This window comes from Thunnus thynnus, chromosome 9 (assembly GCF_963924715.1).
Source record: "Thunnus thynnus chromosome 9, fThuThy2.1, whole genome shotgun sequence".
NCBI classification, from domain to species: domain Eukaryota; kingdom Metazoa; phylum Chordata; class Actinopteri; order Scombriformes; family Scombridae; genus Thunnus; species Thunnus thynnus.
Window position 1 is genome coordinate 21,171,609 of NC_089525.1, and position 26,322 is coordinate 21,197,930.

Consider the following 26,322-nt stretch of genomic DNA (forward strand, 5'->3'; position numbering starts at 1 on the left):
ATTGATTGGTTATTGACCGCACTGGCTCATGAAAGCGCAGATCATTAAATTGTACTGCTGGTCAGTCAGCTGAACCCAACTCTCTCTCACTCTCAGTGACTATAGTGGCTACAGCTACCACCTCTTATGGTAAAGTCTCCTTCTCAGCCAAATAAAAAAATAAGAAGTACCATTACTAGTATTTTGGATGTTGCTACTGCAACTGCTGTTATTTACGGAAGCCGAGAATGGCCGTGCATGCAATTATTTTTTTAATGTTGTTATCTTGAGATCACAAATTAATTTACCTTGTTTTCTCCAGAAAACGAAAGGCCGATTTCTTGAGAGAATGAGATAATTTATCATGAGATTTATCACGGTTGGAGCCAGGCTCGAACTGGCGGGCTGGCAAGGCCAGGAATATGGGAGAAAATATTCGACCTGCTGGCCGCAGCCCACTTGATGTTAGAACAACCCATCTGATTGGGAGTTACACGGTCCCTGTTGTCAATAGGCTACCTATACTGTAAGGCAGGTGTGAGACAGGTCTGATTGCAGCCGTGGCAGGCTGTTCCTATCATGTGCGACAGGAATGCACACATAGATTATTGGTTTACGTAGAACAGGAACACCCAGTAGCTACTGATTGCCTCTTTTTTTGCCCGGCAACATCACTAACTGCTGCAGTAGACCCGTCACGACTGCTGTATTGTCTAGTTTGTTTGAGATGGTTTAAATCAATGGCTATGCATTAAGATTTAAGTTTGATTTGACTCATGTTTTGTCAAATTCTTAAATCATTTTACCATTATTTGTAACTTTGTTGAAACAAGTGGAGCAAACTAACAATTGCTTAGTGTTACATTAACATAAGTTATTTGTTCCGACTCGATCTTAACAGAGTGTAGGCTTGCTGGCTTAGCTAGCAAGCAATTTAACATCCATGGATGCTAATTATGTAATGCTGGTAGCGAAATGTTTAGTGGAACTTTGAACTGTGGTTAAATTAATTCCATTCTATTACACAGAATTAGTACCTATTTCAGTATTTCTGGTTTGGTGTTGATAACCAGACATTTTATAACTTGATTAAATACAAGTTGTTACAACTGTGTCCTTCAGTGTTGTAACTTAGGCTTTTACAGTTATCCTTTTAATTGTCACTGACACACTTATTTAAAATCAACTACCTCCCACTACTAAAACAGACTAAAGGCAAGTGCTTGTAGGCAATTGTCAGACGGACAGAGAAAGCTTTTTGGCAGCATGCTGCAGAAGGCTTAGTGTTTGGTTCAATGAAGATCAACTTGATAGAGTGTACACACTCTTGTCGAAGTCGTTAGACACCACCCCTCCACAAAGAGCCATACAAGACAGGGTGAAATATATTTTTGCTGTCCTGCTACCAGAGGTATTTGACATGTTTAATTGTGTCCCTTGTTGGCCCTATTGGTGCAAATTATTTACGCAATTACAAGGTGGTATTATCCAACATCTTTTCTACTGCATTCCCCTTTTTTCATTTGCATAACTGTTCATTTCACAGGCTGGACAAAGCAAAAGCAAAGCAATGTACTATAGGCGTGAAACAATCAGTCAGGATCTCAGTGGCAATTCTGTTTCATCATTTACATTCTTATCGTGGCCTGTTTAAATGTTCTCAGAGAGATGGCTGTACCTGGCTGGGACTTGATGGGGAATTTGGATGAGGAAACCAAGCAACAGCTGCATGAGAAAGCCAACAAAATGAAGACTGCAGTGAAGTGCCCAGACTTCATAAAGAGATTCTGAATTATTATTACCCCTGCACACATAACATCAGTCTTCCCTCCCCTTACTTTCCTCTCATCTCGTCCTGAGGTTGACCAAACAACATGAGCTGCAGTATGTGAAGCAGCTTTTCCTACTTCAACTTTCCATCATCTCCTATACAAAGATCACCTGGAACTCGTCAGAGTGGAGTACTTCTCAGGAAATGGAAGTAGAAATGTCCTCTCAGGCTCCCTTTCCCACACTCATAATGGAAATCTAAACAAAAACATTCCCACCCCCACACATACACACCCAAATGCATCATCTGATAGTTTAGTGTGAAAGTTATGATGGAATCCATGAATAGATATACATTGTAAGCACATTCAACTATATATAGCTTTATTGAGCGAATAGAAAATGAGTTTGGCTGTAGTCTATCTCAGTGTGGTTGATGGAAGATGGGAAAATGGCACGTTCAATGACAAACTTGTTTTCCATTTCAGCAGTATAACTGAGGTTTCGATCCAAATCTCAATTTACCCTTGATTTAATGTAGTCTAAATCATATACACACAGGAAGATGGAAACATCTGATATTCCACACTTCCATATACAAATAGCAGGGAGTGGGGGCGTGGATGGGGTGGGGGCTTGGGGGGGTCGGATGGATACTGAGATGGATCTACTTGTTGCACTTATGACACTGAAGAGTCCTACTTTGGGTATACATTTTAAAGTGGTTTCATATTTTTGTGCTCTGTTGCTTTTGAGCTGAGCATTTGGTTCTATGCAGTAGGTAAGTAGATACATAGGTGATGGAGCTATTTGGATTTTTGAACAATAGCAAGGCCAATAATTTCACAGCATTTCAAATGTTCAATTTCCATCCTCATCGAGACGATCCTTACAACATATTGATCCAGTTGAACTGTAGGCTTCACAATGTTTCACAAGTACAGAGATTGTGTCTGTGCTTTATTAGTACCTGCTTACTGTGACAACATACAATGTTTTGACAGCCTGGGACTGTTTACTGTTAATACTGCTAGCCTTTAATATGAAGCTTCCTGTTACTGGTGTGGAAACATGCATACCAATTTGTCCAAATTCATACTAATAAAGATAGGAGTTTCAGTTTAAAAATGTTTCCAGACCTTTGTGACAGCATGACATTTATGTAGTATTAATGGCAGAAATTTGCAATATTTATATTTTTTCATGTCCTTTGTACATTTGAATTGCTTAGATCATCCTCCTTCCTGGATCTTGCAACTTTTAGCTTGTGGAAACGTGAACAAATTGAAAAACTGAGACTTTAATTTTAATTTCAGTTTCTATGCTAATGCTATGACTCCTCCTCAAACAATATCATTGTCTGTGATTTATGAAGTTAAATAGTTGATATTCCTCATGATTAAGTCACATAATAAGATCCATCCATTCATTTTCTAGCTGCTTATCCAGATCGGATTTATGGTGGGAAAAGGGCAAGCAGAGGAGCCCAGATAACTTTTCCTGAACAACTTGCTTGTTCCTCCTTGGAGACTCACCCAGCATATATGTGTGTGTGTGTGTGTGTGTGTGTGTGTGTGTGTGTGTGTCTGTGTGTGTGTGTGTGTGTGTGTGTGTGTGTGTGAAAATCAAGTTTTCTAGTTAAACTGAAAACACTAAATTAACTTCTGTCTCATGTATACATTAAACATAGTTATACAGTATAACTTAACATCAGTTCTTGGGTTCTTCTATTTCATTTTTATTAGAAAGCCAAATGGGTGTGAATAGAATCATTTTTAAGATTACAATAATTGTCAAATTTTGAAAATCAAAAAATATTATTTATATAATTTATATAATTATATAATTTATTATATAATTTATTCATATTTTGCACAGAAATACATCTGCAGAAAGGTTGTTTCGGTGGAAAAAGGATGCAAAGTTGAGAAGAAGAGAAAGTGGGCATTCCTTTGCTCTACGAACCAATCAAAGCAGTGGGCGTTCCCATTGCTCTACAGGAATGCCCCGCCGCAGCTGCAATCAGACCCTACTGGCAGGTACAGGAAGTGCTACCCTCATCCTGCCACCACACCTTCAAGTGGAATGTGTCCATCCATGAAATGTCAGAGGTCAAGTGGGAAATAAAAATCAAGATAGAAAGAGTGGAGTTTGAATCGAAAATAAGGCTAGCCTACACAAATGGATAAAGGTTCCAAAGAGCGAAACGGTGGAGCGCAAAAAGTAAGAGAGAAAAAAAAAAAAAACTCGAGGCTGATGCTGCAAAATGTTTTAAGTTAACACATTTATTCAAAAATACCAATGCCACTGCCACGCAAAATCATGTTAGCAAGCCTAGCTGCAATGATAACCTTAACAATCAACCGGCAAATGAAGAGGAGGAGGAAAGAGTCTGGACCGATCAGCAGGCTGATTCCAGTGGAGAGCAGGAGCAAGAAGAGGAGGCCGCTGTCCAGAGCGAGTGAAAGGCGCGTGACAACCTCCCACAAGGTGATACCGCTAGTTCATGTAGTGACAGTGTTAACAGTGGAGCTAGGCCAGAGTGGATTCATCATACTGAGGACCCTGCCATCAATTATTTTGCGCGCCGGGCAGGGACAAGGTGAAGAAGAATAGGATCTGGTGAATAAGTCTTGCTCATCATGCAAAAACTGCCCAATATGCTACTACCTACCACCTTATTGGACTGGGACAAAAAAATTCTTCTAATCCTCTTGGTTACCCAAGTGGCATGCAAGCACAGCTGCTAAACTTTAAAATTCATCAAGAATAGATTACGGACCACTATATCACAAGACCATCTTGAAGCATTCATGCTTATGGAGACAGAAAAAGACATTCTTGTAGCTTTGGACACCGATAGAATAATCGACAGGAGAAGAGTGCACTGATGAGATGACTTGTCACCCCCGTAAGGTAGAACATGCTATTCTGTTCTATTTGCTGCTTAAGACCGCTTTGCTATGCTGTTTTTTTAAATGATATCAAAGCGAGAGTGTTAATATGGCTCAGCTGATTAGTCACTCTGGGTCTGCTCCAATAGGGTGCAGGCATGCTGCTTGTCACAGCCTGATAATAGCAGTGAATAAACGTTTAAATAGTGTCAGTAGCATGAAATCCTGACTGTTAAGCCTCAAGTGTGAATTGCATCAGATCAGCTGCGAACATAATGTCGGATGATTGACTATAAATAGAGTGCTGTTAATTAATGTCCAATTTCATATGCATTTCCATATCATCATTAGGCTAGGCCTATAGGAAAGGTTTTGTCCAGTGCAAAAATTAAGTTTTGGCTATTTTGTTTCATGATGACAGCATTGCATTTTGTCATAGACTACATTCATGACATATGATTAGGTCATAATTTGTTTTATTTGTGAAGTTACAGATTGTAGCATAAATGCACCGAGAGTTGGGTTGCCCATATCAATTATCAAATAAATAAAATTTTAATTGCACCTCTTGGGGACTTTTCCTCTAAGCTTTTTTTTGGCTATTTATTTATTACATTATTTTATGAAACCCCATAAGTACGCGTGTTGTTAGGGTGCCAACTTGATATTTATTGCTTAGCCTATATATTATAAATAGCCTGATATTTTTTTATGCAACTCATAAGTGCATATATTGGGGAAAAATGGTGCCAGTCCAGACGAAAATTGCCAGGGCCGAATTTTGTTCCCAGCCTGACCCTGAGTGGAGCTCATTCTCATTTCTTCATTCCTGTCTTCTCCTCTCCATGTCTCCCTCACATGGATAGCTCATCTATTTAGATCAAACACAAGAAGCCTTCAGCTTGGACATGTCACGTGTCGGTTCTTATTCCATCTCTCCACCCCACTTTCCTCTCTCTCATTAAGTCTAATAAAATGAAAATGATTGAAAGGTATTGTTTGGTAGTCCTCCTACATGAAACATCCCATCATATCATGACCATGAGTTCATCACAGATGTCATTAATAAAGGTGCTGTTAACAATAATGGGTACTCCATGATCTGACATTTTCAGCTTAAATCAGTTGCTACAGTTGTCAAGATGCCATCTATGCATGATAGCATGGCACTCCTGATCTCTGATAAACATTATAAGTAATAAGTAAGTAAATAAGTTCTGACGGTAATGATATAATTAACTCATGATCTCAAGATAACGCGTAACACGTTCTCAGCTTCCATAGTTATTCTTATAATTATTACTATGAGAAATCCTGTGAAGCTCTTGATCAATAAGAGATGATCATCTTCAGAGTGAGTGTAATGAACACAATATGCCAGACATTCTTAATCATTATGTAGGCCTATCACTCAGTACTTTGCCTTTTTGCCTGACACTAAGGTTTTGCTGTATGTGTGTTTCATTCATAATTAAATCTAATTAATCAGTTAATTAGCATAGAAACATACGCGTGCTATATTTGAGTTTTTGTAGTCAGTTTGCTACAACTTTGCCTTGAGCCCTGATCCATGGAAATCTTCAATCCTTATGTAATGTTTTCATGCCCACACCATGGAAACTCTTAACTGTTTTCATTGCATTGGACAAAATATTTACTTAACTCTGACAGGTTAATTTGCTATAGTTGGCTGAGGTTAATGAAGATTTATAAATGGGGCTTCACATTGGATGTTACAGTGACAGTCCCCCCTAAATAGAGGTGACAGAGGCAGATAAACAAAGTGCTGAAGAAGGCAGATAAAAGAAGAGCTTGTTTGCAAAGGTGATTTCAAATCTGCAGCTGGACAACAGGTGAATCATTATGAATGAAATATCTAGCAACCACTTCTTACACATTTTATTTTCCTCTTTGTCCTTTGTTGAAGAGGAAGTCCTTAGCACATAAAGTTTAACATGGGTCCAGGCAAATATGTCATAATAATAATGAGTCAAATGTTCTGTGTCTTTCTGACAAGCAAAAACATTTTATTTTCAGTACCAGTAGTAGACAATCAAAGTGATTGTGTTTACGTGTGTCTATGTGTAGGTGCATGTGTATGTGCAGGTGTACCGGCATGTTTAAATATACAATTTTTAATCCAAATGTCCTTATCACAAAAAAAAATAAAAATAAAAACAAGATTGGAACCAGCTTTAAACATCAAACTGATTGAAATGTTTTAATACCTTAAGTAAGACCAGGCAATGACTAAATCTCTCTACAGTGATGGTTGTAAAAACAGCAGAAAAGAACCTCAAGAAAAAAGGCGCCGACACGGAATAGATGCTCACAAAAAAGATGATTTATTTAGTAGAATTACGATGTTTCAACATTATGTCTTCATCAGATGAGACTGTTTTTGCTTTTTTGCATCTGATATCATGTTGGGATGTGAATACACTTTCTTCAAGCAGTAAAAGATTGGAGCAGAGGAGAATTTAATGGATCTAAGGGTTAACAGTGACTACAACTAAGTCCAGGCCAATTAACTACAAGGACATTATGATCAGTTGAAAAACACTCAAAAAGCAGATTTTTTAACTAAAATTTGTCAATTATGTATCTGAATACACTTCACCTTCATGTAGTCTAAAAATATATTGATCATGGTTTTCAATGGACTTGTACCCCTTGCACCTCCATGCAGGTGTTAATGCACAGAGCGTGTCTGCAATCCTGAAGCCCTCATTGTTTTTTCAGCACAATGTTTTCACTCCATTGGGGATTTGATTTGCTTCATATAAACCATTCAGCATGCCTGTGCACAAAACCTGATTATCTTCTCCTGTTAGTCAAACAGACACTGTAGCAGTCCAAAAAAGTCCAACATCGTCCCTAATCTGTGCGAGACCACCTCTGATTTATTCTGCACCAGATGATTGGTGTGAAGGCCCAGTTCAGTGCTCTCCTCACAGCTTTACTCATTTAATTTCAAGCTCTACACACAAACACACACACACATACATATATAGTAGTAATTCATCAAATTACTCATGGGGGGTCCTAATTCTCCACTGGTTTGTTTTATCATTAAGGTGTGTCAAAGTCGTTTTCATCAGCCCTGGCAATTGGAACAAATTCCAAACCACCAGACATAGGTGTACAAGTCTTGAAGCTGTGTTTCCTTCTTTATTAAATCATCATTCACCAGCCTTTATCCAGTGGGATATACACAAGATGTAAATGGAAGTCTCTCAAGGAAAAGAGAATGGAGCTTTGTGTGAGGCCTAAATTAATAACTGCACGGCTGAATTAATTGATTAACATGTCAACAAATGTCACTTGCTTACAAATGGAACATCGGTTAAAATCAAAAACCTGGAACGTGGGTCACCTTTGCAACAGTTGGCAGCTCAAATCACATCCATCAGTATTATGGAGCAATACAGTAACACTAAACAAATTTACACATAATATCCTGGATGCAGTCTTTTTTTTTTACCCTGAAATGAACCACAGAATCTCTAAATGATTCTCAGGCAAGCAGTGAAAGCAAAATCCATTGCTTCAAGCGACTGAATGATTGATGGCTCAATCCACCCGATGGCCCATAGTCCCACACACACCTGACATTGCATCACTATCCCCTCTAGCAGCACCTGATTTCACCCCTGACCTTGAACAATAGAATTATCATTAACATGTAATTGGAGCTGAATTTTTCCTGCAGGCAGTGTACTGTAGCTTGCCTGAAGATGATGTAGGGAAAGTGGGGCAGAGAACCACCAAAGGGCATTGCACTAAGCCTTGACTGTCTCTAGAAGGCACTAGCAAAGAAAGGAGGATAGAGAGATATTCAAAGGCGGAGGATGGGTATATACAGGAAGATGTGTAAAAAAAAAATAGCAACAGAAGAAGAGAAAGAGCAAAGACTGAATGGGAGAGAGAATAAGAAAAATAACAAGACATTGAATGAGAGGGGTAGCAATAGATAGATATACTTGTGAATAGATATAGAGACATGGTGAGAATGACAAAAACAAAGACAAAAACAAACTCTGAGTTCTCCGCTTGCCCTCAGACAGATGCTGAGCGTGGGCGGTTGGCTCTGTGCAGTTATCCGAGCCATGCGGCAAATACATTCATAACATGCCACCGAGCCACCCACACCAACCTCGGTGGGCATTCCCTGCAGTGCAAATCAGTGGGCACCTCCCTATGTGGCGCAGTCCGAACCTCGCAGTGGCGCAGTCAACAATGCATGATATTGTTATCGGTATGGTTGACACTGTAATCATCAGTAAGTTACATGTGAAAGCTGTTTGGCATAAGCTAACTCATACCTGCAATGGAGGCATTCTGGCAGAGGTAAGAGCCATTCTGTGCTAATACTAGACTGGGTGAACAAGCTCTCATGTGTTAGACTGCCATAGTATAAAAGTACAAAAAAAGGATGAATTACAGGTAGTGTTCAGCAGAAATACGCCTTACTCACATCACTAACGCTAAAATACGCTAGGCTGGAGATGAGTTACAAAAACACACACCCCATTTCATTGACCTTAAAGGAATAGTTAGAAATACTGGGAAATATGTATATTCAGTTGCTTGCTGATAGTTAGAGAGATGAGAAGGGGAATGACAATATGTAGCTGGAGCAAGCAGATGGTTAGTTACAATTTAGCACTTAGTTTAGCATTAAGACTGGAAACATGGCTCTTTCGTGAGGTAATGTTCTTTGCACAGACTTAAAAAAGAGATATAGGGCCCTATCTTACACCCGGCACAGAGCGGCGCTAAGCACAGCGCAAGTCTCTTTGCTATTTTAAGACCGACGCAGTTGTCATTTTCCCGTCCAGCGCCAACGTTGTTAAAATAGCAATGGCACTTGCGCCCATCAGTGCGCCCATGGGCGTGTTGGTCTAAAAGTAAGGTGTGGTCAGGCACATTATTGGCGCATTGCTTTCTTAAGGCAGCAGAGAGTGATTGCGCTATTGACCCACAAAAACCTGGTCTAAAGTCAATGGCGCAGTGTTTCACTGTTATTTCAAGGGCACATTATCAAGACAGTAATATGCGCCTACAGAGGCACAACATACAGTAGTATGAAAAAGTTTAGGCACCCCTCTGAGGCTGCGTAATAATTTACTCTGTCTTCACAGAAAATGATCACGTTGGCATGCCATTAATTTTCTAATAAAAGCTGAGTACTGGGGTATTTTCCAGACAAAGATTTTTAGTGTAGCAATATTAAGTTGTATGAAATTAAATCAGATGTGAAAAATAGGCTGTGCAAAAATTTGGGCATCCTTGTCATTGTGTTGATTTGAACACCTGTAACTACTTAGAACTGATTAATTGGAACACAAAATTGGTTTGGTGAGATCATTAAGCCTTGAACTTCATAGCCAGGTGCATCAAATCATGAGAAAAGGTATTTAAGGTGGCCAATTGCAAGTTGCTCTTCTCTTTGACTCTCCTCTGAAGAGTGGCAACATGGGCGCCTCAAAACAAAGAGAAGCTGCACAGGGATGTATGGGAGAGTGATGTGGAAGAAGCCTTTTCTGCACACACGCCACAAACAGAGTCACTTGAGGAATGCAAAAGCACATTTGGACAAGCCAGCTTCATTTTGGAATAAGGTCCTATGGACTGATGAAACAAAGATTGAGTTATTTGGTCATAACAAGGGGCATTATGCATGGCGGCAAAAGAACACAGCATTCCAAGAAAAACACTTGCTCCCCACAGTAAAATTTGGTGGAGGTTTCATCATGCTGTGGGGCTGTGTGGCCAGTGCCGGTACTGGGAATCTTGTTGAAGTTGAGGGTCGCATGAATTCCACTCAATATCAGCAGATTCTTGAGAATAATGTTCAAGAGTCAGTCACAAAGTTGAAGTTACGAAAATCTGTGGGATGATTTGAAGCGCGCTGTCCATGCTCATCAACTATCAAACCTAAGTGAACTGGAGATGTTTTGTAAGGAGGAATGGTCAAAAATTCCTTCATCCAGAATCCAGACACTCATTAGAGGCTACAGGAAGCATATAGAGGCTGTTATTTTTGCAAAAGGAGGCTCAACTAAATATTGATGTGATTTCTCTGTTGGAGTGCCCAAATTTATGCACCTGTCTAATTTTGTTTTGATGCATATTGCACATTTTCTGTTAATCCAATAAACCTCATTTCACTACTGAAATAATGCTGTGTCCATCAGTTATTTGATTGATCAAAATGAAATTGCTGATCCAAACACCCAATGATTTATAAATGAAAATAATTGAAATTGTCAGGGGTGCCTAAACTTTTTCATACCACTCTACACTCCGCTTGTCACACACACAGTATGTGCAGCAGCACACAAACATGCAAAAGGTAACAAATAAAAGGATTACAATGTGAAAGATTATTATTGTGTATATTAATATATTTTAAAAAATACATGTCATAATGCTTAGTCATAATATTTATCAGAATTAACTAATCGCAGTAATGATGGATTAAATTGTTTAATTATTTGACCAAATTGTAACAATACACGTAGGTATTTAAACAGGCGGACAACAACAGATCAGACACAGATCGACTTTCCTGCTTCATCAATACATGATGACATGAGGAGCACATGAGGAAATAAATGAGGTGAAAACAATTATTAAACTAACGAAGGAAATAAATCTGCACAGCTTCTAGCTGCTGCCAGCAGCAGGATCAGAACCTTGGAGAGCTGATCAAGTCCTGATAACTGTGTTAATAATTCTTTACATGATTAAAATTGATGATTTTTGAACAATATTTAACAAATATTCTTTAACATTTTGGAGAGTACAGTGATCAAGAAACCAAAGCTGTCATAAAAAAAAACCTTTTCAAAAACCAAACGAAGATAAATTTGCAGCAAATTAATGAACAGGACCTTAAACTGGTGGTCTGGGGTTGACCACGGGAGGGTCCAGGAGCAGCAGTGTGCTCGTTATGGATCGTGCACTTTCCCTTTGCGCACAAGCAGATCCATTTCCTCTGCAGAGAAGCGCTCCTTCTTACTACTTGGCAAATGCGCCATCATCCGCAATCCGCCAAGGTGCAAGCGCACCTGGCTCTTAAAGGGAATGGGAGATGACACTGTGATTGGTTTATTGCATGTTACGCCGAAAACACACCCATGATTAATTAGGAGACTATGGACAACCCCTTTGAACCATGTGCCTGGCACATCGACCATTTTTCTGCCGTTAAAATGGCAAAAGTGGATTTGGACACACCCTAAATGCAATTGCGCCATGCGCTCCAGACCGTGTGCTTTAGATCGTTAAAATAGGGCCCATAATGTGATAATTAGTGAACTTTAGAGGTGTTGGTAGGTAGATTTTTTTTCCTTTGGACAGAGCCAGGCTAACTGTTTCCCCTGGTTTCCTGTCTTTATGCTAAGCTTAGCTAACTGGTTCCTGGTCGTAGCTTCAGATTTACTGTACAGACATGAGAGTGGTATCAATGATCTTCTCATCTCACTCTAGGCAAGAAAGCGAATGAGCTTATTTCCCAAAATGTTCTCCCACGCTGCGCTGCGCTGCATAATGCCTAAAAGCCGCTTCTCCTTGTTTAGATTTTGCCCTGGGTACCACTAGCAGTCCACTCCCTGGTGATCTATGAGGTCTCACTGAGTTATATTGCTCAAGCATATCAGTCCTATATTCAGGGCCAACTCCACATAGAAATTTATAAATAAGTAATAAGACTTTAAAATCAATCCTGTGGCTTACTGGCAAACAGTGTGGAGATTTAAGAACTGGGTGATGTGGGCTGTCCTTTTGGTTTTGGTAAGAATTATTGTAGTTGAATTTTGAATAAGCTGCAGGTGCTTGAAGGTCAATCAATTTTGCTGGAGATAAAAGCATGAATCAATTTTTCCAAATCTTGTTTTGTTATAAGGTTTCTGACTTTGACTATGTTTTTAAGGTGTTAGATGCTGATTTTGTTGTTGCTTTTACATGACTGTTAAAACTTGTTGATTAAAACACCAAGATTCTGAACCTGCTCTTTTGGTTTTAGTGCCTTGTCCTTTAAATGAGCAGCAACCCTGAGCCTCTCATCTTTGCTGCCAAATAAAATTACCTCTGTTTTTCTTTGTTTAATTGCAAGAAATTTTGAGACATCTAGTTCTTTATTTCATTTATTGCATAATGACTCTATAGGACCGTAGTCATTTTATGAGAGAGCTAAGTAAATTTGAGTATCATCAGCATAACTATGATAAGCAAGGTTATTGTTCTGAATAATTTGGCCAAGTGGGATCATGTACAGGTGACCCTTGAGGTACAGAAAAGGGCAAGGGCCTGTGTTTTGAATTATGGTTCCTAATAGCAGCAAAATAATCCCTGCCCTCCAAGTATGGTTTCAGCCATTTTAAAATTGTTCCAGAAACAATAACAACCAAAGAGCCATTCAATGCTGTGATCGGCACAAAAGCCAGACTGAAATTTATCAAAATAGTCATTTAAAATTAAGAATTGTGTCAGCTGATTAAAAACCACCCTCTCTATAATTTTGCCTAAAAACCTGAGGGTAGAGGTATCTAGGTTGCTTTCTTTTCTTAAGGGCTTAACAAGTGCAGTTTTCAAAGATGAAAACTCACTCACCTCAGTCTGTCAGCCAAAAGGTGCCCATATCTCCTGGTATTATTATAAGCACAGCACCCGCTCTAGAAGCCCAAGGACAACAGCCATTTGAGCTTGAGGGTGTTTATAAAGAATTATCTTCTCGCTGAGTGGAGTGGTGACTGTGACAGTACCAACGTGCTCCTGAAATACTATCACACTGCTACAATAGCTTCAGAAATACAGGGATTTGACGCATTAAAAATACATTTTCCCTTTGAAATTCATCATTTAAATGTCTAATAAAAAGATTGATTTAATGTAACAGCTGCACAGGAGCTTCACTTTTTAAACACAGTAAAAACAGGTGACATTCTCATATCTAATTAGCTGAAGGCATGGTCATACGCCTAATTGCATCTCCCAAATGCTTTGAAGATGTACTGTAGAGTTCAGATGAATGTACACAAAAGAAGCAATGAAGAGGAAATTTCAGATTAATCCCAGATTTTTTACTGAATGGATTGCACAAGTGCACAAAACCCTTAAAAAATAACTCATCTTTTTCTTCAGCATGGAGACTATTAACTGAGCAAATAGCATAAATTCACTGAAACCTCCCACATGATCATACAGTATTTTCTTACACAGTAGTTACAGATGGCTGAATGGCCTCAGCAATATGCTTTCAGTAATACATGTTTCTTCTATATATTTTCATAGTCATTCAGTGGTGATTTAATAGACACAGCGCAATACAGTGTTGTGGTCCACTTGTTTGATCAGGGCTATTATCTCAATCCTGCATAAAACATTAACGCACAACTTGATATAGCACAAAGCACACAGCAATAAAAACAGCATGCGAAAATGTTTTTGCCAATGGCATCAAAGCACTGTTTTGTAGTCAATAACACATGCCATGCAGCTGGTGAGTGTGCGTATAGTGGCTGACAGAGTAGTGATTTTGCCTACTTTCCATAAAAGATGCCAAAAAAGCGATCAAACCCCTAACCTTCTGTTATCAGCGCTGACTCCAATTAGCTGGGCGACACTGTGTCACACTGATAAATTCTCTGTTCTCTTGCCATCTCTAAACATTTAGTGGGTTTTGTTGCACTATTTACCCCTTATCTTAATTTGCTAAATTCTCTGGATGTTTTCAGGAATAGGAACTTACAGGTGCTTTCAGGAAAAGTTTAATTTAATTCCAGTCAAAGTACAGTATACTATGGGGGATAATGTATGACAGTTTAAAGGATAGAAAGAAGCAGCCATGACTTTTATTGGAACAGAGCCTCAACCACCTGTCAATCAATGCCAGACAGGCCATTATAAAGCCAGTCGTGTGCACTTGTCCAGCCGCTGGCACAAAACGCAGTCAGACGTTTCCTCTGGACAGCGCTCACCCTCAAGGTTAGACAGCTTTTCAGTAAAGCTCTTTCTCTTTTATTCATTCTTATACTCTTCTTTCCCTCTGCCCCTCCCATTTCCCTGCATCCCATTTCTCTTCTGTGATGATTTAATACCAGCTGTCTGTTCTCTCTCTCTCTATCCCTCCATCGACTCCTTCCTGTATTCCTTCCTTCCCCCCCTTCCCCTCTCAGCCTGATGAAGTCAGAGTGCAGCTCCGGTATAAACAGCCACTGCAGGCCATCCATAGTGATCTCATTACACAGGACTGCAGGGGAAACTGTCTTAACCAATTTCATAACTATCCTTCCTTATCCTCCCCCTCCCCCTTCCTAGATACATCAGGGTCAAGTAAGCAATTAAGGGGGCAATTGTCTAAACAGGATGCCAGCTGAATTGAAGAAACAGAAATGATGCGGCAAGCCTGGACAGTTTCCAATTAAGCATCAAAGAACAACATGAACGCCCTCTAATTGTTTTTCACTGGCAAACCTCTTAAGTGTAACGTGTACAGTGGCAGTATTAACCCATATTATATCAATAATTAATAACCTGACTGGAAGGAGTACTGGAATATGCATTATTGTGTGACAGCACATTATTAGACAATACTTTTTTAATTGCCTGAAACCTGACTGTAAATGGCAAGAAGAAGAATCGTTAGGAGGAAAATGGAAAACCAACAAAGATGCAGCCGGTATATATATTAGAAGTTAGACATCATTAGGCTCTGCTGTGAGACTGGATGGACATTAACTTCAACATATTAGCATAAAATTTCCCAACAGACTCAATCACAAAAGGACAACTGCCACTGTGCTTTAATTAAACATGCTGTTCTCAACTATTATTCAGTAAGAAAAAATACTATTTTCCTCACAATTAAGAGTCTGTACAGGATGACAGCTTTGGTTTGGCAGAATCTGCTACAGAAAGGCTTTTATTGGTTCCATTACTCATCTCTACACCAACTGGGTGTGCAGAAGGTTTTCTCTCAATATGTGGTCACTGTGACGCAGGAAACGATTTTGAATTGTGACTAAAGAATTGAAGAAAACCAGGATGTGCTTAGAACAAAACAGTGATGCGCTAGTTAACAAACTAATTATGTAAAATCAAAACTGATTAGATGTTTAATTGGGGAAATCATCCATATCCTGAAAAAGTCATGAAAGAAATTAACATTTTTGTCTATTGACTTTAGCAAACTTGTAGATTTAGAAATGCACTCAACAGTACACAGCTATTTTTGTCACAGAGGTGAAGACCTTCAGCCAGTTCGTTCTCCATAAACACATGTAGTATCTTGGTTCTGAAGACATCCAACCCTCTGGACTGCCACAGGTTTTTGCAAAGTGTCCCAGGCCCAGTAAAAAGTGTGAATATCCTCTTACCGAATGTTGTGGGACTTGCGTTTGATCTCGTTCCAGCAGAGGTTCATGTCTCCTGTTTGGTGCGGGCCACCTCCTCTCAGTCTCCTGCACTCGGTCCCCTCCTCTTGCCCCTCACCGTCCACTGTGGACTGGCACGGCACACAGTGGCATCCCGGCCACGAGGGCCGCCCCGCAGCTGAAGATGCATAAAGACAAACAAAGAAAAAGAGAAACGTCAAATGATGTGGGTTTTTGAAGGTCAGTTCTCACATTTTTTGATTGAGTCTGCGGATAATTAACATTGTGTGTTGATATTTAAAGCCACTATGGGCAGGATTATAAATTGTGTGACTTTGACGACTGCAGGGTAGGTATCAAAACAAACATTGTGGAAAACAGCAATGCATGCCACTACCCTTTCTCCATCCCACAGACCCAATCATTTAGAATACAAGTGCTCAAAGCAATTTAGACCAGTTTTCTTTTCTCTTTTTTTAAATTCTCTTTTCATTGGGTTATGCTGGTCATTCAATCAACCATTCTCATAGGACTTAAAAGCCTTATCTATCCAAGCTTGTGTAAAACACAGTTGTGACAGAAGGTAATAAATAGGTAATACAGAAGCTTATAAGGACCAATAACGTAAATAAAAATACAGGTATAAAAATAGAAAATGAAATACAAAATAGAACACCAAACTAAATAAATAGAACCTGAATGTTGGGGTGTACCTTCATGATACTCATATCACTTTACAAAAAAGGGTAAGAAAAAACAAACAAAACAAAGAAATTCACAGTAAACAACGACATGATGGTCATACAGGTGTAATGTGCACAATCCAACCTTCCAATCTTTAGAAAAACTTGCCCTGTTGCAATCTAATAGAAAAAGTAATTCTGTCCATCCTAGAGATATAAATAATGTCAATCCAATCATCCACTGTAGGTATTTCTGGTTTTAACTGCTGTCTAGTAATAGCTTTCCTGCCAGCTGCGCTTAGAATAGATAGAAATAAATAGATATCCCAGACAAGAGGTAACATTTTCTGATGGCAGGACGCCCAAATACAGGATCTGTAGTTTAAATAGAATGTCCACCTGGAGTACTCTTTGCAAAACTTTATGAACCTCCTGCCAGAAAGGAATTAATAATGGGCAAGACCAGAGTATATGATAATGAGTTGCCTCAGAGAACCAAAACTGTCCAGCAGTTGGAAGATTTGGTATAATGACTCTTTTGAACTGGACTAATGAAGAACCTAATGAATTTTTTTCCAACAAAACTCTCTCCATAAAGCTGATCCTGAAGTTTTTTACTTTCACTCACATAAATTCTCCCACTCCATTATACCTAGGTTTCCTTCCCTTTCGCATTTTTGTTTTACATACAATGAGTTACATTTTGTTTGTTGTAGATCCCTATAACGTTTTAAGAGACTTTTAGTATATTATCCAAGTTCTTTTGTTTATTTACCTTCATTAATTGCTCAGTATAGTGCCAAACTTGAAGAAATCTGTAAAAATCTGTAAAAATCATTATAATCTTCAGATTTTGAGAACTCTTCATGGACCCCTGATGAAAAAAGGTACATTATGCTGTTAAGCCTTGAGTCAACCACCTCTTAAATCTTTCGTCTAATCTTTTAGGTACAAAATCCAGGTCAAGTGCACACCATCTCAAAACTTTGATAGTCTTTAAATGATATTGGGCTATTACATTGTTCCACAGCTTAAGTGGCCAGCAAATCCATGGATTTCCCAAATCAATTAAGTTATTCAGCCAAACCTTTTGTCGAATTGCAGCTTGAATTGGATACTCCCCTGTCATAGCCACCTCAATCTCCTTCCACCTAGCAGAGTATCCTGGATTACACCAACACATCAAATGTCTTAATTGAGCTGCAATATAATAATCTTTTAAACACAGGAGTGTTTATCTGATATCTAATTATAGATCTTTGCCCTTGCCAAGTGTACCTCGAAATAAGTTTGTCCCATTCCTAATTTGTTGCTCAGGTAGATCTGGTGGAAGGGACTGGAAGAGATACAGTAATCTCAGCAAAATATTAATTTTAACCAATTCCATTTGAGAACCAAAATTAAGGAGATATTAGGTCCCATCTCCTTATGTATTCCCTGATCTTTTGATTAAGAGAGAGGAAATTGATGGAGAACAATTTTGTTAGATCTTTTGGTGTATTTATTCACAATTATCTCATGGATTTTGTTTCCCACTGTAACTGAAACTTTGTTGTCAAGTTTTTTGAGGGGCTGTACTTAAAACTGAGAACTTGTGCTTTTAAAACATTCAGTTTATAAGCAGAGAAGGAACCATATTGTTTTGGAAGTGAGAATAACTGTACAAGTGAATGTTCTGGGTTGGACAGATACACTAATATGTCGTCAGCAAATAAGGAAATCCACTGGCTCAGGAGTTCAATATAAAGCAAACAAGAGAGGACTAATTGGGCAGCCGTGCCTTGTTCCTCGTTCTAAAACAAAGGGGTTGGACACTGCTCCATTTATCTTAATTCTTGCCCTTGGTTTATCATAAAGAGCTTGTACTATTTGAATAAAAGTGCTATGAAAGCCAAATGTATCCAAAACTCTATATAAAAATGACCAATTCACACAATTAAAAACTTTTTCCACATCTAAACCCACCAACACTGCTTCCAAATTATACTCTGTTTTATGGCTTATTACATGGAAGGTCCATCTAATGTCATCTAACAAAGCCTGTCTCAATATTTCTTTTATTCTGTAACTTGACATTTTGGCTACAGTGGACTTTGGTGAGGTGTCTAAGTTTTGCCTCGGCATCATGGTGCAATGTGCTCTTTCAACTTGTAGTTCCAGAGAGGCAGGGAGTTCCAAATTTTCTTGTAACAAGTGCTCTATGTAAGAAACCATTGTTGGGGAGTTCTCCTTGGCTCCCTTTTTAACTCCATGGATTCTGATATTGTCTCGTCTGAAGCAGCCTCCAAGTCCATCAGTTTAACAGCCAGGTGAAGTTTCAGCAGCTCTGTTATGGCTTCCTCTGTAGCTTGTATTCGGGTTTTGGCCGCATCAGTCCTCTCTTCAGCCTCCCCGATTCTTGTGTTAGTTTTATTCATTTCGTCCTGAATTACTTTTAGCTGCTGACTGTTCATTCTTTCAGTATGAGACCCAGTTTCACGTTGTGTGTTTGTTTCCCTCTGAGGTCCATTTGCATGTCGTTATCCTCTATAGTGCTGCTAGCAGGGAAAGCCTGGCTGACTCCATCTCCTGCAAGTAAGTCGTACTGCATTGACTTCTTATTCTTCCCTTTTCGAGGCCAAAAATCCTGAATTAAATTGTAGCAAAAGTTTTTTCAGATTTGGGTCATAGTGGACTACTGTTAAGTCAAAATGTTGGTAGCACATTAACCTATGTCGCCATCTCCTAGCTTGCTGACCCAGAAGTCTATAGACCAGTTTTCATTGTGATTTTCACATTTTTCTACAAACAAAAATTTACAATGACTTTAACCTTTAATTTTTAATTGGGCACATATTTTTTGCCAAACAATTCCAAAAAATTGACAAATATTTAGTGCTTCCCCAGAAAACTATGCTCGACCAAGTAGAAAAATGCAATGAAACACTGACATGACATTTTTTATATTTTAGGGTTAGCAACTATTTAAGACAAGACATGATGTATGACAAGGGGGAAACTGGGACACATTAATCCTCGATATGAAAAATAATCTAGTGTAAGACAAGGGAATATATAAGTAAATATAAATCCGCAGATACCTCTACTAGTCTACCTCTATACTTGCCTTGTTAAAGAAAGTGTTCAAAAATGTGAAGCCCACACATAAAAATATATGGTCAACAAATCAGAACAAAATTGAATAACTTTGTCCTGTGTGTAAGACAGAACACCTAAATCATGAGACACTAGCAGTTTTATCCTATTATTCCATTCCATTGAACTCAGGGAAACAAACACAGACAAAAAGCTTCTTTTTTCACAGACTTTTAGAGTGAGGGGGCATGTGAGGCCAGACTTGAAGAGGTGCAATCCCCTTGATGGAGTTCAGGGAAAAAAAGGAGCCAACAGGCACTCTCATATACACACATGCAGACCATAATAAGTGGCATTCAGAGCGGAAGAAGCTTTTCCAGGTTCACAGGTCATGATAAATCCTGTGTCTGGTCACTGGGCTGTCAGAGGCTTCCTGTGTTTTCTGTTCAATTCACAACCTTCACCTTAACAGCAGCTGGGCCTCTCAGCTAACACCGTCAGCTTTACAACATACACACAAACACACACACACACTCCGTAACCCCTCCCTTGCATGTGGTCAGAGGGCTCCTATCTCATCGTTTTTTAAACTGGTCGATCTTATTCTACCCCGCAGGAAGGCACAACCTTTAACCTCTCCAGCAGCACTCAGCTATCCATTTACTGCAACATACACACACACACACATACACATATATTACGCTCACTTGGATATATAGTTATCAAAGGCTATATAAGCTCTTAATGTGTCTTACTCATTCCTTTCTTTTGAGTACCTCTCTCTTGAGCTCAGGTGGTTTGTCTAAAACAAATTGAGCCTGAAATGAACCAGGAAGAGGGAACTTTTTTGTTGCAGTGTCAACATTTGAGTGAACGATTCCCCTGTGGGAGGGAGGGAAACCAGCCAGCATTAGACTTTCTTGCAGCACATTCACCCTTTTACTTTATCCTCCTCTCCTTCCCCTGAACATATTCATTCTTCTCTCTCTACCTTTCTAGTTTGTTCTGCAGACCATCTCCGATTGCCCGGATGGATTTTTTTTTCTTTCTATTTCACATGAATCATCACCATCTCGTTCCCACTCCTGTCTCCCCTTATCTCTCCGCTTCCTTCCCTCTCTTTTCTTCCTCAGACAGCTCCTGTTAGTGTAGGTGAGTCCTGTATGAATCAGCAATACCCTGCACATCTCTCCCACTCTCTCCTGCTCTCACTGTCTCTTTCCCTTCGCTGGTAATCAGAGGTCACGTGTGACTCTTCATACTGTTAACGCTTCCAGGACCTCACTTTAGCTCAAATACAGCTAAAAATAATAACTTAAATAGTGTTGTCTGTGCAGAATCAAATCACTGTTCTGTGTTTGTGAATAAAACATGGACATGGAAGCAAACAAGGCAGCCGAGGCTACATATGACACAATGAAGTTTAAGGACAGAATGGCAGCATGATTGTTTGTTTGCTCTGGAAAGCTGCGTCTTCCAAGATGTGAAATGAAGTTGAACAAAGACAACCATCCATTACACCACTGCTAACACCAAGAGAATACCCTGCAGGCAAAAGATAACTCTGAGAGGTTTGTTTCTTTAGTGAAGAGGGAGACAAGTGACAGATAGCTTTGTCTGTCTGCACCCTCAAATCTTTTCTTTGTCACTCTTTTCAACTTTCTCTCAGACAGCTAGTACCAGGGTTTCACACAAACATCATTGTACCTGGAAGAATCATTAAATATTTTTAAAAATCTGTTCTTGTTTTTGCTATGAGACAAATTAAAAGCCATCACAATGTGGGAATGATGTCTACAATAATCATGTCACGCAAATGTTTCGATTATCTCCATCTCATAGACATCTGCATCATGCAGGCATGTATCAGCCCACAGTGCAAGACATTAGGTGGGTCTGTCTCCCGCTTTAAACTTCAAAAACATGAGTCAAGCTTTAAACATGCATCATTTACAGCCTTGATCGGATGTGGCATTGCTCAGTCAAGCGCATGTACTGCATGTTTTCCAAAGATGCTGAAAAACCAGCAGAGATTTCACTGACATGCCACAAAGTGACACACACAATATTCATCTCGCTGCTATGGCTACAGCTCTCACCTCCATGTACTCGTAACTGTTTCCTACAGAAATCGTAGCTCAACACCTTAAAAATCGCTCAATTATGTGACAAGCACAGACAGTGTATCTACCACTTGACCAAGGCAACCTGGCAGGACATTTTCCAGACAATATGTGAATTTCAAATCAAAGGAGTTGAAAATGATAAAAGATAGCACATTAAGCTTTGCTGAATTTCAGGGTAAAGAGAAAAGACAGTTCAACTGTGGAGATAAAGCATCAGAGGATCAAAGCCACTGTGCTGCAACACCATGTCTACACATTGATATTAATCTGAAGGAATCAAGACTGTAGCTCAGATATCCCTGAGAAGCAAGAAGATAGCTTGGATTTACTCTCATTACTGGAGCTCTGCAGATAAATGCAATTCTTTCACAATGTGCAATGCCTACCTTAATAGTACAGACTTCCTGCGCCGTTTCAATTCCAGTCTCAGACTCACGTTGTTAAACCTGTCACTGAGGGTAACTGAGTGTTGACATTATTTATCCTGTCTGTTGGTTGGCTTGGTAGAGAATGCAGAAATAAGTTGGGCATGCAGAGAGGGATAAAAGAAACAGAGACAAACAGGCAGAGAGATGGAGGTAGGAGAGGGAGGGAGGGTGAGGAGGGAAAGACAGACACAGGCATGGGGAGAGATGGGTGACCTAATAAGCAGAGACTTGTCTCTTGGTCAAAGAGTTCTCTGTCCTTGCACATTCCTGCTCACACCTACATGACCCCCTACTCCCCACTATACGATTGGGAAGAAAAGGCCATCTGCCTGATGTCCTCAACCCACACACACACACACACACAAACACTCTGACCAATGTACAAAAACCTGCACTAATGGTTCTGGGAATGCACTAATGGTCTTGAGTCAGAGAAAAATAAAAATAAAACAATATAATCCTTCAGCAGAAGATTGCATTCCTAGTGTGCTCCAACAGTATACACAATAAATAATAAGGACGGTAAGGGTCAAAGCCACAGCACGGTGATAATAAAACAAGGAAATATGTTGTGTCACTGAGCCCATAAAAAATAACAGCAAGACAGATGCATTACAGATATAGAGAATACAGATGAAGAGCAAGTGCTGGTTAATTTCTGATCATTTTTCATTTGTAGATTTTTGTTGTTTGAATCTTTGACTGTATATGTCACAACTTTATTTTATTTATTTGACAAGGAAGTCTGTTGAGATACAGTAGTATAGGTTAAACCTACAATAACTGATTTTTCTGGCTACTTCAGGGCGGGAAAAACAAGCTGTAAACCAACACTGACATATTCTGTAACTTTATATCACCTTTTTAAAGTTGGTGAGCATGTTAGCAAAGAGTTTCCTATTTTAACATCCAGCAGATATGTGGAGATACCAGCAGATAGCAACATTAGCGTTCATGTTTCAGGTGTTCACTGGCTTTTTTATGTTCAAAACTGCTACCTACTGTGTCTGAAAATGAGGTTGTTGAAAGCAGTGAGACTGAACCAAAACAGTAAAGTTGCAGGCTGTGAAACCAAAACAATCAGCTGAAAGATACTAAAATGCTCTGTAGCATTGCAAGGAATTTTAGTGATGATAATATCACATACTTAGCTGCTTCAACACATAGTCACATACAAAGCTCAGTAAGCTTGGACCATAGACTGTTTCGGTTTGCATTGGAGCCAGTTTGAAGCCCAGAGCTGCTGTTTATGGTTGGCGCCATATTTTCCATTTGGAACCAGGATCCTCCAAATCAGGAGTGCAGGATGTAGACTTCCACACTCTGGAAACACACCCCGCTACCTCGGACTGAAACAAATGCTAGCTTACTGGGAACAATGACTGGTAGCAAGCCCTCAGGAACTGTGCTGGATAGGATGACTTGATGTAATTATATAACGGCACAAACATACCCATAAAGTTTTGCAACTGAGTGCAATTTACCCTGTAAAAATACAGCCATTAATGTGACTCAGGCAGGTATGAAACATGTTAGTTTAATGTTTGAATCTTACAATAATGCTGTTCAGGTTTCACTGAATGTAAATGAATGAATGAGGATTTTGCAGAAATATCATTATTGACGTTCTGTTTGTTGCCCACAGCTTACTGTGTGTCACAGCTGGCTGCAGCATCACACAGCAGCTGAAACGATAAGTGCGTATCCAAACTAAGAAAGAGGCTGTGCACATTTACGCATGCGGCACAGCAGCAGTAATTTCATTAATACCAGATTGGTCGGGATCTGACACTAATTAATGCTCTGTGTTCTGCTACACATCTGCACAGGTCAGCTGTAAGGACTTTTTTTTTTAAAGAAGCTGAAAGTCAGAGGTAAGCCTCCCACCCAGTACCCACTTGGAGGCGGGGAGGGCAGCACATGAGTGAACTGTTAAACACAGCTGTCAATCAACGCCCACACGGCAGTCATCAAAGCTACTATACGTCTTCAAATCTTATTAACGGAGCAATAATTTCCCAAATGACCGCCAGCACATTCAGTAGAGGGCCCAAATTTAGCAATTGACTTGAATGGAAGTCAATTGAAGGCAGGGATTTTTGGAGCCAGCATCTAGCAAGTGTCAGTGGCATTATACTTTAAGGTACTTGCACATTGGCGTCAGCCTCAAGTCATGGTAGTTTCCACTTGGCCAGAACCGAAGAGGCATGAAAGAGGGAGTTTGACTGTTACATTCTTCATTCCAACATGTTTGGAATCTGGCATTTGGCTGATATGAAGGCGGTGTTTCTAAATGAAGTTTATCTTGTAAATTATTCCAAATCCAGCATGCGTAGTACAAAAATGCAGTTTTGCCAAGATCAGATCTGACTCTGCAGACATGGAAAATTAACCATCTAAATGATCTGGTATGATAGCTGTTAGAAACAGGAGGAAGCATTTTACCAAGGTAGGCAGGTCAATGACTACAGCTGTGAAACACATCCTCTAACTAATTAATATATGAACTAATTTTCTTCAGAGCTGTCCTATGGGGTGAAAATAGTTGAAAAGATAAGGATTAAGGAAACTCATTTGGGGTGAGGCAAAGGTCTGGCCTAAGGGAGCATAAGGTTTTTGTCGAGGACATTTCATTCTCAGAGATTAGACATTCATATTAAAATATATATCAGCTGTGACCGATGGAGTGATTGTACTGCAATGGAACTAATTCTGTACTGTAATTGTGAACATATCCTTCTGTCAGCAGGCTAAAGCCAACAACCATTTGTAATCCTTTTACACCCACAATTACAACACTTAACAGAAGTGATAAACCATTATGCACTGTCCAAAAGAACTGGCAAGTGCTGATACGGACGCCTAGAACTCAACGGCTGGGCTTCACTGAATGTGCCGAACACTGATTTAACTTCAACAAATAAATGCCAAGCCAACAATGACTCAGAGTTATCAGTGTCCAGGAGGCCTGCTGGTAAATAGTGTGTGAATACAAGTCAGTGCAAGTATACTTGTGCATTTCTGTGAGTGTGTGTGTGTCCTGGGGTGCTTCAGTAGCAGACTCTTGGCTTTGTGCCTGATAGGGGTTAGTGGAGGTTGGACCAGTGCCTCCCTGCTGCTCCGTCCCGCCGTCCCACAGCCCCTCAACAGCCACCAGTTAGAAGAAGGGGGAAAACACACACATACACACACACATACACGACCACCCTCAGCTCCCTCATCCTGCTGAAGCAGGATGAGGGAGCTGAGCTTCCCCTCACAGCTGCAACCGTCACACACTGCTGGAGAGGCTGGAGGAACTCCAGTGATACAGCACACACACATACAGTACACAGCCACACACATATTCACATAGGCACTCTTGAATATAGTCTAGTAACAGTAGGCAGGCATAGAGACAAGCTCATGCTGACACACATGAACTTGAAGGAAAAAAAGGCACATTTCCAACTACATCAGCCACAGTATACCCTCCACACCCCTGCTGGGCACAGGCAGCTGTCAAACTGTTACTGTTCCCCCCCGAAACATTGCCACACTCTTCCCATGCTTGACTCCTTTAGTCTGCAGACATGTGGCAGAGTGATTTGTGATTGGAAGCACCTAACTAAACAGCAGGAGCAAGGAAGACTTTCTCTTCCCCTCCTCCTGCCATCTTCCTCCTGTACTCCCATTTCCACTGAAACATTGTCATGCTCACAGTGTTTTGCCCTCCAACCAAATATTTCATTACCCTTCGTACTTTATTATCTTTTCAATGACAAAGTAATTTCCCCCCGGAGCAAACATGCCATCCATACACTTATTTATATTTACATGGTGCTTTTTTTTGTCCCGAAAAGACGGCTTTCAAGCGAGAGCACGGCAGTGAAAATAGAGGTTGGCTGACATTAACATCATTATCGCTGGAGGTGGAAGTGGGAAAGCGCTGTTTGAGCACTTTACTGGACCCTCGTTGTGTTGATTCAAGCATCAGGTGAGTTGTG

The 26,322-nt window shown here is 39.8% G+C and overlaps 1 protein-coding gene across 1 annotated transcript in view; it reads right to left on the reverse strand.

Annotated features, from left to right (window-relative positions):
* Positions 1-22,469, reverse strand: part of drp2 (dystrophin related protein 2) — an 88,495-nt gene extending 66,026 nt beyond the window's left edge. Inside the window, exons 1-2 of the mRNA XM_067599648.1 lie at positions 22,295-22,469; positions 16,028-16,202 (exon numbers count right to left, since the gene is read on the reverse strand). Of these exons, the coding sequence (XP_067455749.1) occupies positions 16,028-16,074 (47 nt within the window). The 5' untranslated portion in view covers positions 16,075-16,202; positions 22,295-22,469. The remainder of the gene's footprint in view (positions 1-16,027; positions 16,203-22,294) is intronic.
* Positions 22,470-26,322: the final 3,853 nt, after the last annotated feature.